General features: G+C 41.9%; 1 protein-coding gene across 2 annotated transcripts in view; it reads left to right on the forward strand.

The window, feature by feature from the left end:
• Positions 1–2,985: 2,985 nt before the first annotated feature.
• Positions 2,986–12,840, forward strand: part of RAB3C (RAB3C, member RAS oncogene family) — a 116,432-nt gene continuing 106,577 nt past the window's right edge. The window contains exons 1-2 of one of the 2 annotated variants that reach the window (XM_041414658.1): positions 2,986–3,048; positions 10,734–10,961. In XM_041414658.1, coding sequence (XP_041270592.1) covers positions 2,986–3,048; positions 10,734–10,961 — 291 coding nt within the window. The remainder of the gene's footprint in view (positions 3,049–10,733; positions 10,962–12,840) is intronic. The other variant, XM_041414659.1, reaches the window with a different exon arrangement.

Here is a 12,840-nt window from a genome sequence, read left to right on the forward strand (position 1 = left end):
ACTTTTTTTTTTTTCTTTTTAAAGAAATATCAAAAGAAGGCATACCTCAACATTTACCTTTTACAGTCATAAGCCAGATTTGAAAACATGACAGGCTGAATGAGAGTGAATGACCTTTATTGCTTTGTGAAATACTCGTGACTCCCTTTTTTTTCTGTTCTCTGCATCCAAAGTCCAATCTCAGGATAAGCCAAATGGCATTCTGGAGTAAAAGAAACACTGTTTTCTAAAAGGCCAGCACAAAAAAAGAAAGCTATTTGACCTTGTGGAAGAGAACATGACAGAAAACTTTGTCTAGTGGTACTGATCTTTCATAACAGTTAAAAATATGTAAATAGTAAGAACATCTATTTTCTTAAATCAAAAATTGAAAGTAGTTGTATGTTGATCTAAGAATTACAAGAAAGGAGCTATGATCATTAGTTAACTTTCTTTGCCTTATTATGCTCATATTAACTCAGATTTCTTCTACTTCTGAATCTCACTTACTTGCTATTATTACAGCATGGCTGAAACTTTGAAAGTTTTGAAAGCACAGAGAATATTTGCTCCCAATGTATGCACTGAACTTGTGAAGTCAAATTGCATCTGTGTTATCTTTACTTATGTAGACCTCTAGTGCAAAACTGAGAAACAGCTTTGTTAATATTCTCCATCATTTCAGAGTCCATACATTCAAAACAACTCACTTGGTTACAAACCAGCTGCCTCCTGGTGCCTTTATTATTACACATTTTCTTACATTTCATATGCAGCTCTGAAAGTTATTGTTATCTTCTATGTGCTGTAGAATAATGTTTTGGGTTTTACATGTACATAAGTCTTATGTGCTATATACAAATATATTCACACCCAGCTATAACTATCTTACATGCAGCATGTTCATTCTGGGTTAGCCTTTGTGATGACTTATGTTATTTGAATGACTTTTTGCCATAACCTAAGGAAAACTAATACTTCTCTTACTTTCTTTAGTTTCAGTTAGCAAATAATAACCAGCTTGTTCTGTGAGACCCATTTGGTATGGGGAAAAAAATAATGTGATTGTAGGAAAAACAAATGAAAAGGAGGTAGTATAATCAATACACCTGAAAATCTGAATTGATATTCATGGCTATTCCTCTGGTGCTTCTACTACATCTGGTTAAAAGAATAAGGTACTTTATTAAACTGGATCCCCTTTAGGTTAACACCCGGTGAAAATACATAGTTCATAGAAATTAGGTTTAAAAGGGAGCTTCAAGTATACTCCGCTTCAAAGCTCTCTGTTTTTCCCTAACTGCAATTGATAACACAGACAATGTGCCCTGTTTTTAGAGGGAAATGGGTTGTTACTCATGATTTTTGGTAGGTATTCACCTAACATCAATAGTAAGACTGAATTGCACGCATTAAGAAAACCCAAAAGTGATTCTTAGCACCCATGCAGGTGGGTTTAAAATACTGAGCAAATTCAAGATATCTACAATGGCAGAAACTGCAACACTCTGTGTTTCCTGCTGGAAAGAAGGGTGAGCTCCAAAAAATGCACACCTTTGAAAAATACTTCCTGTCTTTTTGTTATAGTGGGGTAGGTATAAACAGCTGCAAATAAAATTTAAAACTTGCAAAGCTAGAATGAAATTTCTTCTGGTATGCACTTTAATCCATATTCACATCTCTATGACACAATTTGTTTGTATCACAGCTCTTATGGGTGCTTCATTCATGCAATATATACCACATATGTAAAGTGGATAACCCACAGGGCAAACTGCTGTTTCCAAGCTGCCTCAGCCAACACTGCTGCCTTCTCCTGCCCTTTCCTCTGCCTGGTATATGTCCACCTCTCAAAACTTGGGCAGACATCTCCAGAGTCACCCATGGCTCATCTTCACCCTTTCATTAGAGCAGAACTTGCCAAATCTTAAATCTGGCTCCAACACCCTTTATACATTTTTCTACCCTGTATGGACCTGTCCATTTTAACCTAAGGTAAGTGGACTCATCCAGTTAGAGGATGGGGTTAAGCAAAAGTGCTGAGACTGATATTTAAAACATTTTTGGATGATTAAGCACCACCGCATAATGACATCAAAAACGGTTGCCACCATCCAGAGGCGATGTCCATATGTCCACGCAGGGCTATGGCCATGGCTCAGCAGCACAAGCTGCCCAACCCTGTTTGTCAGCGATCGGACAAAAGCCAAGCGAGACAAGAGAAAGCAGGACAGAGGTATGCGATGAAAAGACAGCCCAGGGATAGTCACTGTGCACAGCAAGGTCATTGACCAGCAGTCCTACAGCTGAAGGGTGCTCGGTCGCCCAGCCCCAGTCCTGGAGGTGGGCCACGGGGCGCGGCCGTGAGAACGGGACCAGCCCGAAGGCGGGAGCGGCCCCGCGCAGCGGAGCCTGCGGACCCGCCCTCCCCCTGCCCGCAGAGGGCGCAGTGCAGCCCCGCGCCCGGGCCCCGGTGAGCGGCTTCCGCAGCCCCCCGAGCGCCACCCGCGCTCCCCCGGCCGTCGCTGCTCCTCCTGGCTGCGGGCGGTCGGGGCGGGAGGGCAGTGTATCCGCCGAGCCGGCGATGCCTGCTCCGCCCGCCCCGTCTCCGCTTTCCGCCTCAGCACTGGCACAGCGCGCCGCGCCCCCGCCCCACCACAGGACCCCCGCTCCTTGGCCCCGCCGCCCTCTGCGGCCTCGAGCCGGGATCGCGGAGCTCCGCGCTCGCCGCGCTGCCCGCCCCGGCCCCTCCCGCTCGCGGCCTGACGCCGAGCACCCCGGGAGCTGTAGTCCCTTCTCCTAGAGCCGAGGGCGGGGGACCCAGGCAACAGGACTACGACTCCCGGGAGGTCACAGGAGAGAGGGCGGGGCAGGTCGGGGGCGGAGCGGGGACAGCTCCGGTGCTGATCTCGACGCGGGTTTGCCGGCAGAGCCCGGGCGGGCGGCGGCGGCTGTTGGCGTGCGGGAGCGAGAGGCAGCGGGCGGGCGGCGGGGCCGCGCCCGGCGATGAGGCACGAAGCGCCCATGCAGGTCGGTCCCCGGGCCGGAGCCGAGCGACGGGTGCGGCGGGCGCGGTGCAGCCGAGAGCCGGGACGAGGCAGGAGCCCCTCCGGCCGGCCGCCGGGCCGGCTCTGCTACCGGGCAGAGGGTGACGACACCCCTTGCGTGTAGGGGGCCCGGGGCATGTGCGAGGGGTCGTGTCCCCGGGAAGGAGGGCCCGTCGCGGGGCAGCGGGCGGGTTTCGAGTCACACTCGGGCACATCGAACGGTGTTTTTCAGATACTGCCCCCGGAGCGCCGGTCGCAGCTCTCCTGGGACTGACTGGCTGTCAGGTGTTGGATGGTGAGCTGTACCGAGGTCCTGCCGAGGTGCGCAGGAAGTTGGCACGATGCCTTCACCTGTGTGTCATGGAGCAGTTGTCCATCTACACCGGGCAGAGGTGGCTCATGGCTGCAGCTGGGGGTAGCAAAGAGGGGCCCCTTCTCAGCAGTTTTTATGTATGGAAAGATTGTTTCAAAGGTGGCTGAGGGGAGAAAAAAAATTAGGAAGTGGGACATAATTTGTAAATTATCTCCTTTCCCAAGGAAAGAAAGGAAAACAATTTTCCTTAGTTTTTCATATCCTGTTGTCACTGGCAATAGGTATGTCTAGACAAGGTACATTTATAGCAGACACATCCAAACACAATGGAGAAGGGCAATAGCAAGCCAAAATGCTGCTTACAGATATTTAAGAAGCTATTATAAAATTATGATAAAAAAGGCCACAAACAAAGCTATTAAATACAGGAGTTCTCATGACAATTCAGCTCCTATCACTCAGCAAAATTATTAGATATGTCATTGTGAGTTCATTGTAGAAGCATTGGAGTACAAGAGCCTGCCAAGCCACTAAGTGCACAGAGAATCTCATATACACCTTTTAGTTAACTGATCTAGCTGCATCTGGAGTCTGTTGTCCTCCTTCTGCCACTCCCCCTTTTGGAAGTGTATACTGTGGAAGCATGTTCAGTTACTGGTTAGATACTCACTAACCTCCAGCTCAGAGGCACTCAGTTTATGCTATTGATAAGATCCAGTGTCTGCTCCAATATATATCAGTCTAAATAGCTCTTATTGCACCATGACCAGATTACTATCCAGAGAAACAAGCCATTGTTTTGTTTGCTGTTTTTTGTTTTGTTCAGTTTTGTTTTGTTTTTATTTCTGCCATAAGATAAGCTTATATTTCTTCTCATCTTCCTGTTAACCTTTCTGGGTGTTTTCCCATTTGAACTTGGCTTTCATAAACACACTTGAACAGAATTTTCACTAGTGCTGTCTCATCAGTGTCCTACACAGTGGCATTAGTATTTCACTTAGTCTCTTAGCCTGATGCAGCTTCTCTAGCAAACAAAAAGGTACACAGTCTTTCCTAGTCTCATGACCCTGAGTGCTGTACTAAATAGAGTAAATGGCAGAAAGCTTTAGCCATCTAATTTTCATTCGTTCATATTCCCTAGAAAATCTAAATGTATTTTTTCTGGACTACCTGGGCTGACACAGCTTTTATTTTTTCTTTTCATAGCAGCACTATTTTGTGGCCTCCTAATATCCTGTGTTATACTAACCCTCTTAGGACTGTATCTCATTTTGCCACTAATGCTACCTAGAGTGGGAATTAGAAATATGCTTTCTAAGGTACTCTTTTCATAGACAAAGTAAATTTAGGTTAAAGAAAGTGAAAATATGGATAATTTGTGAGCTCACCACAAGAATCCAGGTGCTAGAGCCTTGTAAATACTGTTTTTTACTACCTTACATTCTACTGTCCTGGGCTGCTCCTGGCAGTGTGGCCATATTCATGCTAGCTCTGCTGATATGAAGCAGGTAGAGCTTCTCTGAAGTATTTTAACATCTCAATTTCTTCTTGGTATTGCCCAACTTCGCCTTTCAGTGTTCTGCTTAAAAAAACCCTTGCATAACAACATGTTTCTAATTGTGCTGGGATACATTTACATATATACATGATTCTGACCCCATAATACCTTGAAGCAGATAGGCTTTTCCTGATGCTGCCAAGTACGTTAGTTTACAAGCTGTGCTCTGCAGATGGCTGGCAATCAGTAAATTCCAAATAAGTGGCTGGTGCATTGTCTACTGAACCTTGTTAATTCTTATTAGTTGGTTAAAAATAAATGATTAAGATTTGTGAGAATTGGCTGTGGTCTGCATCTGTGGATATCAATGTTAAGATCACATCAAAAATATAAGACAGTAAGCAGCTTGCCCAAGGTGTAGAAAAGAAGAAAAGTCATAGGATGCCTCTGAAAGAGTTAAGATCCAGTCACTCGATTAGTCTGATATTTCACCTCAAAAGTAATTAATTTATTCATGGCTGGGTTATTTGTCACAGTGTTCTTATACATAAGGATTTTGGTAATATTTTAACTACTCTGATGATGTAAGTTGATCTACACAGGAAAGACAACTATGTGCAATGAGTGCCACTCCGTTGCACATCCTACATCCCGTTTGGTAAGTTAGAGTAATTGAATTTTTCCATTGTATTCCATTGTTTCAATATCCATTGATTACGTTTGACTAGTTATGTTTTGCAAAAGACAGAAAGAATGCCTTGCAAAAGGCTGCATATGCAGGAAACTCTGTTTTTACTAAAATATCAACTAAAGTCAGCTGCTGTATAGAAAGAAATAGAAGTGTATATATTTCTACCCTGTATATGGGAAAGAACCATTTCTCTTTCCACTGCAACTATGTGTGTATAAACACTGATCAGTCAGTGCTGTTCCACTCTTGTCTGGCTGAAGTGATCTATTAAAAAGGACCTCAGTTACCCCACTTTCAGAGGCAGGCTGTACAACACTAGACAGGAAGAGAGTATTGCTCTTTTAAACAACTTTAAGTTCACTAATCAGTCTCTGTCCTCACTGTACATAGAAGGAAGACAATTTCTCTGGATTAATGATTTTTCCTTTAAGACATGGCTGTTATTAGAGTCTTTAAAAGGAAACAACTTATTTGCTAAAGGTGTGAAGGAATAAATCTCAGTGCTTTCAACGTCAGATTTCCATGCCTTTTGCACCATATTTTTCAGGGGTAAATCATCCTACACTAAGCATGCAGAGTGGGGTGCATATATAAGTGCAAACTAAAGTTGTGTGCAGACCAGGGACATCACAGCAGCCTGCGCTGCTCAAGTAAGAAATCTGTTCAAATTGCTTCTGCCAAAGAGTGAGGCCTGCCAACGCATAAAGAGTCACATAGCCAAATGTTTTGTTATGATCATGAAGGTGGCAGGTAAACACAGTTTTTTCTGACATTTGTTCTCAACCCTGCTCTATTTTCACCTCTTCTTTTGGGATCAAGGAAAATGCTGAACATGAGACTTGGAAAGCACCTGGGTCTGAACAGAAAACTCTGCTTAATGATTGAACTTGCCTATGCCCTTAAGTAATCCATGTTTAAGGAGATGAGAGATGTGCTGTAAGCAGGAAAGCACACAAACTATCCTTTATTTGTCCTTGCACCATATTCAAATTGGCAACATAACTCCTCCTGGCTTTGATAAGGAGCAAGCATCTCCTGTCTATAGGTTTTCTCTTCATTGTCTTGAGCTTAGACTTCTCAGTTGACTCTCAAGTCTGTCCCAAGTCCTGTAGGAAATGTCTTGAGACTGCTTTTGGTGCTAATGAATACAACCCTGTGCATTTTCTCTTCAATTTTACCAAATAAGGGCAAAATTGTACTGAAGAGAAAACTCAAGAGTGTTTTGTTGAAAGTCATGGTTAATATATCCATTTAACCTTTGAGAAAAGAACTTTGTCAAAATAAAGGGGTGCATTTTACTTTACTGGAAACAGAATATCATAACATTAGTGAGGTTTATTTGGTTCTCATCCATGTATGTAATAGTTAATTACAGGTGGGATCACTGCATTCCTAGTGACTGCTTCCAGCATAACTTCCAAAGGCAGAACATAGCATCATCACCATCTTCATATTTTACATATGCCTCCAACAGCAGGGAAAAGTACTGTCAGGAGTGAGCTGACATATTAGTACCTTGGGAAGTGGATTACATACTTAATTTTTAAGTCAGCAGCTTGCATTTAAGAAAGACAAATGCTACAGGCTTATTCAAAAAGTTCAAGAGGACCAAGCATTTATATTTCCCTTACAGTCAGCAGAAATACAGGTGTATTTCCTTAGGGTATCATTTAGATTGTGAGCACAATGTGGATTGCGCTTGGAAGAATTTGTCTGTTTGCTTACTACAGAAGGAGTGAGTTTAGGAAGTAATGGCAAAGTCTTAGCAACAGCACAGAGTTTGATGTTTCTTTACACTAGTGCAGGCTCATTTGGGTTTGGGACAGGAGAAAGGATCACTGTCAGTAGTCCAGGGAGACTGGTTCAGTAGCCTAAATTTAGAGTCTCCAAACAGTTTCAATTATTACCTCACTAATCCTCTTGAAGAAATTAGTCCTTTCCTATGCCTTTTGCATCCTGTAATAAGTGGACATACTCCTGCCCCTGAAATAGAAATAGCTTCAATTCTATATTCAACATGCCTGTAATTCTGCCTATGATAATGCAAGTAATGACTCTGTAAGTTTATGGCACAGTGAAAGTGTTGGGTTTTAATTTTTTTTTTCAGAAATGTTAAGGAAACTGCTGCATGAGTAATGCACATAACCACACTAATTTAGAGGGGCATTGAAATTTCTGTGGGTGAAATGTGTATTTAAAACTATCCACAGGAAACACACTATTACTCAGGAAGGCTACACAATGTACATGGTTTAGCAGGACTATTATTAGAATCCAGGTCTCCTGATTTCTCTGCTCACTGAATCATACTGTTTCTGAAGTGTTAGGCATTAAAATATGTGGGGATGAGTTGGAAGCTTCATAGGATTCAGGGCAGCAAATGGATGAAAGCTTAAACCTCTTTTTGTAAATCTGAAGCTGGTTGAAGAAGCTATGTGAAAGGCTTCCTAGGAGATAAAATCAGGAAAGAATATGATATTCCTCCTTGCTACAAGGGGTAACTACTGCTTTCAGCTGCAGCACAACAGAGGGGAGCCACAAGGGCAGTGGAACAGGCTGCTGTAGCAACACACAGTGGTCACAGATCTGGCACCCACAGCCACTGCAGTCTTTGATCTGATAGACCTTATTGACTTGTTGCGAACTCTACGCAACATCAGCATGCCCTGTGTTATACTGCTTTACAGCAACTTGGAAATCAATATTTGATTTCCTTTTGCTCTAAGCACAATATCCCCAAATAGTTATACAATACAGGACAGTAATGAAAGTTTCTCTTTTTTCTATAGAAGTAATAAAGCTGAAAGATTAGTCATGTGTATGCTTGACGATATTCAGGTTTTAATTCTGAATCTTCTTTGTTGCATAGCTGTGGAAGAAGTGAATAAATTTTAAGGCCAATGCAAATACTCAGGTTGCAAGCGTATAGGTACCCAATACTACGTTTAATGAAGAAGGAAATTCTGAAATCGAATTCTGAAATAAAATGTCCTCTAGTCTATAATTTATGAAATATATGTCTGACACTGAATTCTCTATTAAAAACTTGCTACTTCCAATGTTTTCTCAGAGATTTTTGTCCCCACCCCTTTATGCCTCTTCAGTAGCCCAAAGAAGCTGGCATCATGTTTTTGATGCTATGAGATAGCAGAATTATCTAAAACATTATACAGTAAAATACTAAACATTATACAGTAAAATACTAAAATACTAAAAATTTCCTGAGAGTGTGGGTTAGTGCACAGCTGTCATCCTGGTTCCAGTTGTCCTTTCTGATTGCCCAAATGCATTCTGAGATTCCTAAATTAGAAAGCTTTTACATGAGCTGCTTTTCTGTAAGCCTTTGTGTTACGTTATGGTGTCTGTCGTTCTGTCTCAAATCAGCATGCAAAAGTGTTGTTCTTAGAATAATCATAATCAAAGAACTTCCACAGGCTCTCAAAATTCTTGGTAATTTACTTGAAAACTCAGCCAAAACATTCTAAGTTCTTTATTTTTGCCATTTGTTTTTGAGCAACCTAGGTAGAACTTTGGTCACATTTTCCCTCTAATCTCTGCAATTTTTTGTGAAAGCCTAAGGTGTACTTTTTATAAATAGAATCCATGATCTTTGAAATCTCTAGAGCAAAATAGGTTGCTCTTTAACAGTATTCAGTAAACTGTGCTTATTCAGGTGTTTTATATGGGTTAAAACCTGTATTTTAAGGACTCAGATTTCAAAATGTTGATTCATCCAGCAGGACCTTGACACTGTTGGGAGTGCCACTGCAAACCTCAACAATGCCAAATACAAGGTCTTACACCTGGTTCATGGCAATTCCAGGTACACCCACAGGCTGGGCAGAGAAGTGCTTGAGAGCAGCCCTGTAGAAGAAGGTCTTATGGGTAGTGGCTGGTGGAAAACTCACCATTAGCCCACAGTGAGTGCTCCCAACCCAGAAAGCCAAGGAAATCCTGGGCTGTATCCAAAGCAGCGCTGCCAGCAGATTGAGAGAGGGGTTGTACCCCTCTGCTCTGCTCTGCTGAGACCCCACCTGGAGCACTGCATCCAGCTCTGGGGTCCCCAGCACGATGACAAGGAGTTGTTAAAACAAGTCCAGAGGAGGGCCAGGAGGTTGGTGAGAGGGCTGGAGCACCCCTGCTGTGAGGATAGGCTGAGCGACTGGGGCTGCTCAGCCTGGAGGAGAGAGGATTGTGCGGGACCTCACAGACACCTTCCAGTATCTGAAGGGGCCTACAGGGAAGCTGGAGAGGGATTCTCTGACAGGAACTGGAGTTCCTCCAGGGCAAGGAGGAATGGGTACACACTGAAAGGAGGGAAATTTAGATCAGATATTAGGAAAAAATTATTTACTGTGAGAGTACTGAAACGCTGGCGCAGGTTGCCTAGGGAAGTGCTGGATGCCCCAGGCCTGGTTCAAAGCCAAGTTCAATAAGGCCTTGAACAGCCTGGTCTGGTGGGAGGTGTCCCTGGTAGCAGGACTGGGACTAGATGACCTTCCAAATCTTAATATTCTATTAATCTAAGTGCCACTTATGATGATGTTGCATTAATATTACAAATTCAAAAAACTACAGAATATACTGGTACTGGAAAAATATCAAGACTTAATTTCTGAGGTGTATATACTCACTATTTAATGGTATGATAACTAAAAGCTGGTAAAGGAAAAACGCTTTGAGTAAATTTTTAGGGATGGTAATAGATAGCAACGTATTTACATAAAATGAATGGTTCAAGAATTTTATTAGATGTAAAAATTGCTAAGCTTCTGTTTGAAAATATACCTACTGTGTCAAAATGAAGCATTGATTTCTTATTTCTCTCTTATACAAATAAAGTGTCATTGCATTTTCACCATGTATTCATCACATTTTCTGAAAACAAGTATTTTTAATGATATACTCAAGAATTCTCCCAGATTTTTAGAATTATTTTTTTGTTTTTCTATCAGTCACCAGTCATTTTTACATCCTCTATTGCTAGCAGAACTACTACTAGATACCAGAATCACAAAAAATAATTTGATCTCTGTGCATTTCTTGAAGTTCACATTGAAGCATACACATGACTAACCTTTCAAGAAGATATTCTTCTTGTGCTTCATTGATACCTGGTATGAAAAATTCCAATAAAATCTAAATGTTTCAATTTTTTATGATAAAAGAGACAATAAAATATTTCTTTTTTATTTTGAATTACAGATGGCATCCGTTCAAGATTCCAGATATGGCCAGAAAGATACATCTGACCAGAACTTTGATTACATGTTCAAACTGCTCATTATCGGCAACAGCAGTGTTGGAAAAACCTCCTTTTTGTTCCGATATGCTGATGATTCCTTTACATCTGCATTTGTAAGCACGGTTGGGATCGATTTCAAAGTAAAAACGGTTTTCAAAAATGAAAAAAGAATTAAGCTACAGATTTGGGTAAGCTAAAAAATAATTCTGTGAATTAAGCAAACTTTAGTAGTTTTGATAGAATTTACACAACTGCAGGTTTGCATTGAGTGTCATAACCCTTATATATTTAGAGAGTGAGAGCATAGGAAAGAAATAGCAGTTAATTTTTTCTTGCATAGTTTTTCTGCCTTGAATATTAGAGTGCAAACAGCATTTTTAAGGTATTGAAGTACAGTTCTTTATCATTATTTGAATTCCTTTTAGAAATAATACAGGTTGACACATATTAATATCTGTGTAATGAGCTATAAACATCTGTACAATATGTAGTCTATTGAAAATGACAGATGTTATATCAAAGTACCTCGAAACACTAATTTTAAGATCGGGTGTCTTGCCTTAAAAAATTATGAATGCATGCGTGAGCTATAATAGTTGATGCATAACAGAAGGCATAATTTTTTGCACTGTCATCCTGATCACCTGAAACATCTTCCATCTTCTGCTGAGGAAGGAAACTTGTGCAAAGAGATAGTGTTACCCAGGCATACAAACCCCCTCATTCCTTGCCTATACCTTAGAGACAGTAGAAAGATACACGGTGGAGAAAAATGTGATGAGAGGGAATAAGTTTCCTTTTCCACCAGTTCTCATCAAAAATAAGTGATAGTCAAAACTTATTCCATAGAATCATAAAATATCCTGAGTTGGGAGGAACACCACTCCTGGCCCTGCACAGAACCAACAGAACAATCACTCCATATGTTGGATAGTCCTGTCAAAAACTTCTTGAATTCTGGCAGATTTGGTGCTGTGACCACCTCCCTGGACAGCCTGTTCCAACACCCAAGCACCCTCTGAAAAAGGTGAAAAACTTTTTCCTAATGTTCAACTTATATTTTCTAATATTCAGCTTAAAGCCCCCATAACACAGCTTCATGCCATTCCCTTGGGCTCTGTCACAGGTCATAGAGAGAAGAAGTGAGTGCCTGCCCCTCCTCTTCCCCTCACAAGGAAGTTGTAACTTCCTTGCATGAGGTCTCCCCTCAGTCTCCTCCAGGCTGAACAGACCAAGTGACCCCAGCTGCTCTCCATATGGCTTCCCCCCAATGCTTCTCACTATCTCTTTGGATGCTTTCTAATACCTTTGCGTCCTTTTTTGTATTATGGTGGCCAAAATCACACACAGGACTTGAGGTGAAGCTGCCCAGTGCACGATGCCTTGTAGTGGCTACCTGGAACAGAGGCTAGACCAGATTAAGAGAGTAAAAGCAAGTATTTATTAAAGGCCTTCAACAGGTACACCTTGGGCAGTCAGAAGCCTCCGAGAGGCTACACCCAAGATGGACAATGGTCGGATCTGTTTTTCAGACAGATATGTTTGGTCCATTTACGTATCACGGTTAATCCTCCAACTGCAGCTTCAGGTAATGAAGTCATATACCCCCAGTTTGCTCCTGCCCCCAACTCATTTTTGTTTGCACTTTTGGGGCCTGAGACAGTAAGGTGTCCTTCACCTTCAGGCCTAGGGGAATTGTTTTCTCTGACCAAAATCTGAAGATAGTAGCTAACACTCTATATAATGTTTTAGAGTTATACGTTAAAGTAGTACAGAATTTGAAAAATTTAAAAGCTAAAATCCTAAGGCATCATTCCCCTGAAAGCCACAATTCCTCTAGGCCAGAGGAATACAGAGCAAAGTAGGAGAATCCTTCCCTTGCCCAGCTATGCCTGGTGCACTCCAGGACATGGTTTGATTTAGGACAGATTCACTGATACATCCCCTCATTCTTGGGTGATAGGGTGATACTAAAAGGAGAGGGAGAAATAGCAAGACCTTTAGTAATATGGAGCAAGAGCTGCAGGTGTTCCTGGTGTGCTTGAGGACTTAGAGCAGTGTTTCCTT

Source organism: Onychostruthus taczanowskii, unplaced genomic scaffold (genome assembly GCF_017590055.1).
Source record: "Onychostruthus taczanowskii isolate IOZ18803 unplaced genomic scaffold, ASM1759005v1 scaffold46, whole genome shotgun sequence".
In the NCBI taxonomy this organism is placed as follows: Eukaryota; Metazoa; Chordata; class Aves; order Passeriformes; family Passeridae; genus Onychostruthus; species Onychostruthus taczanowskii.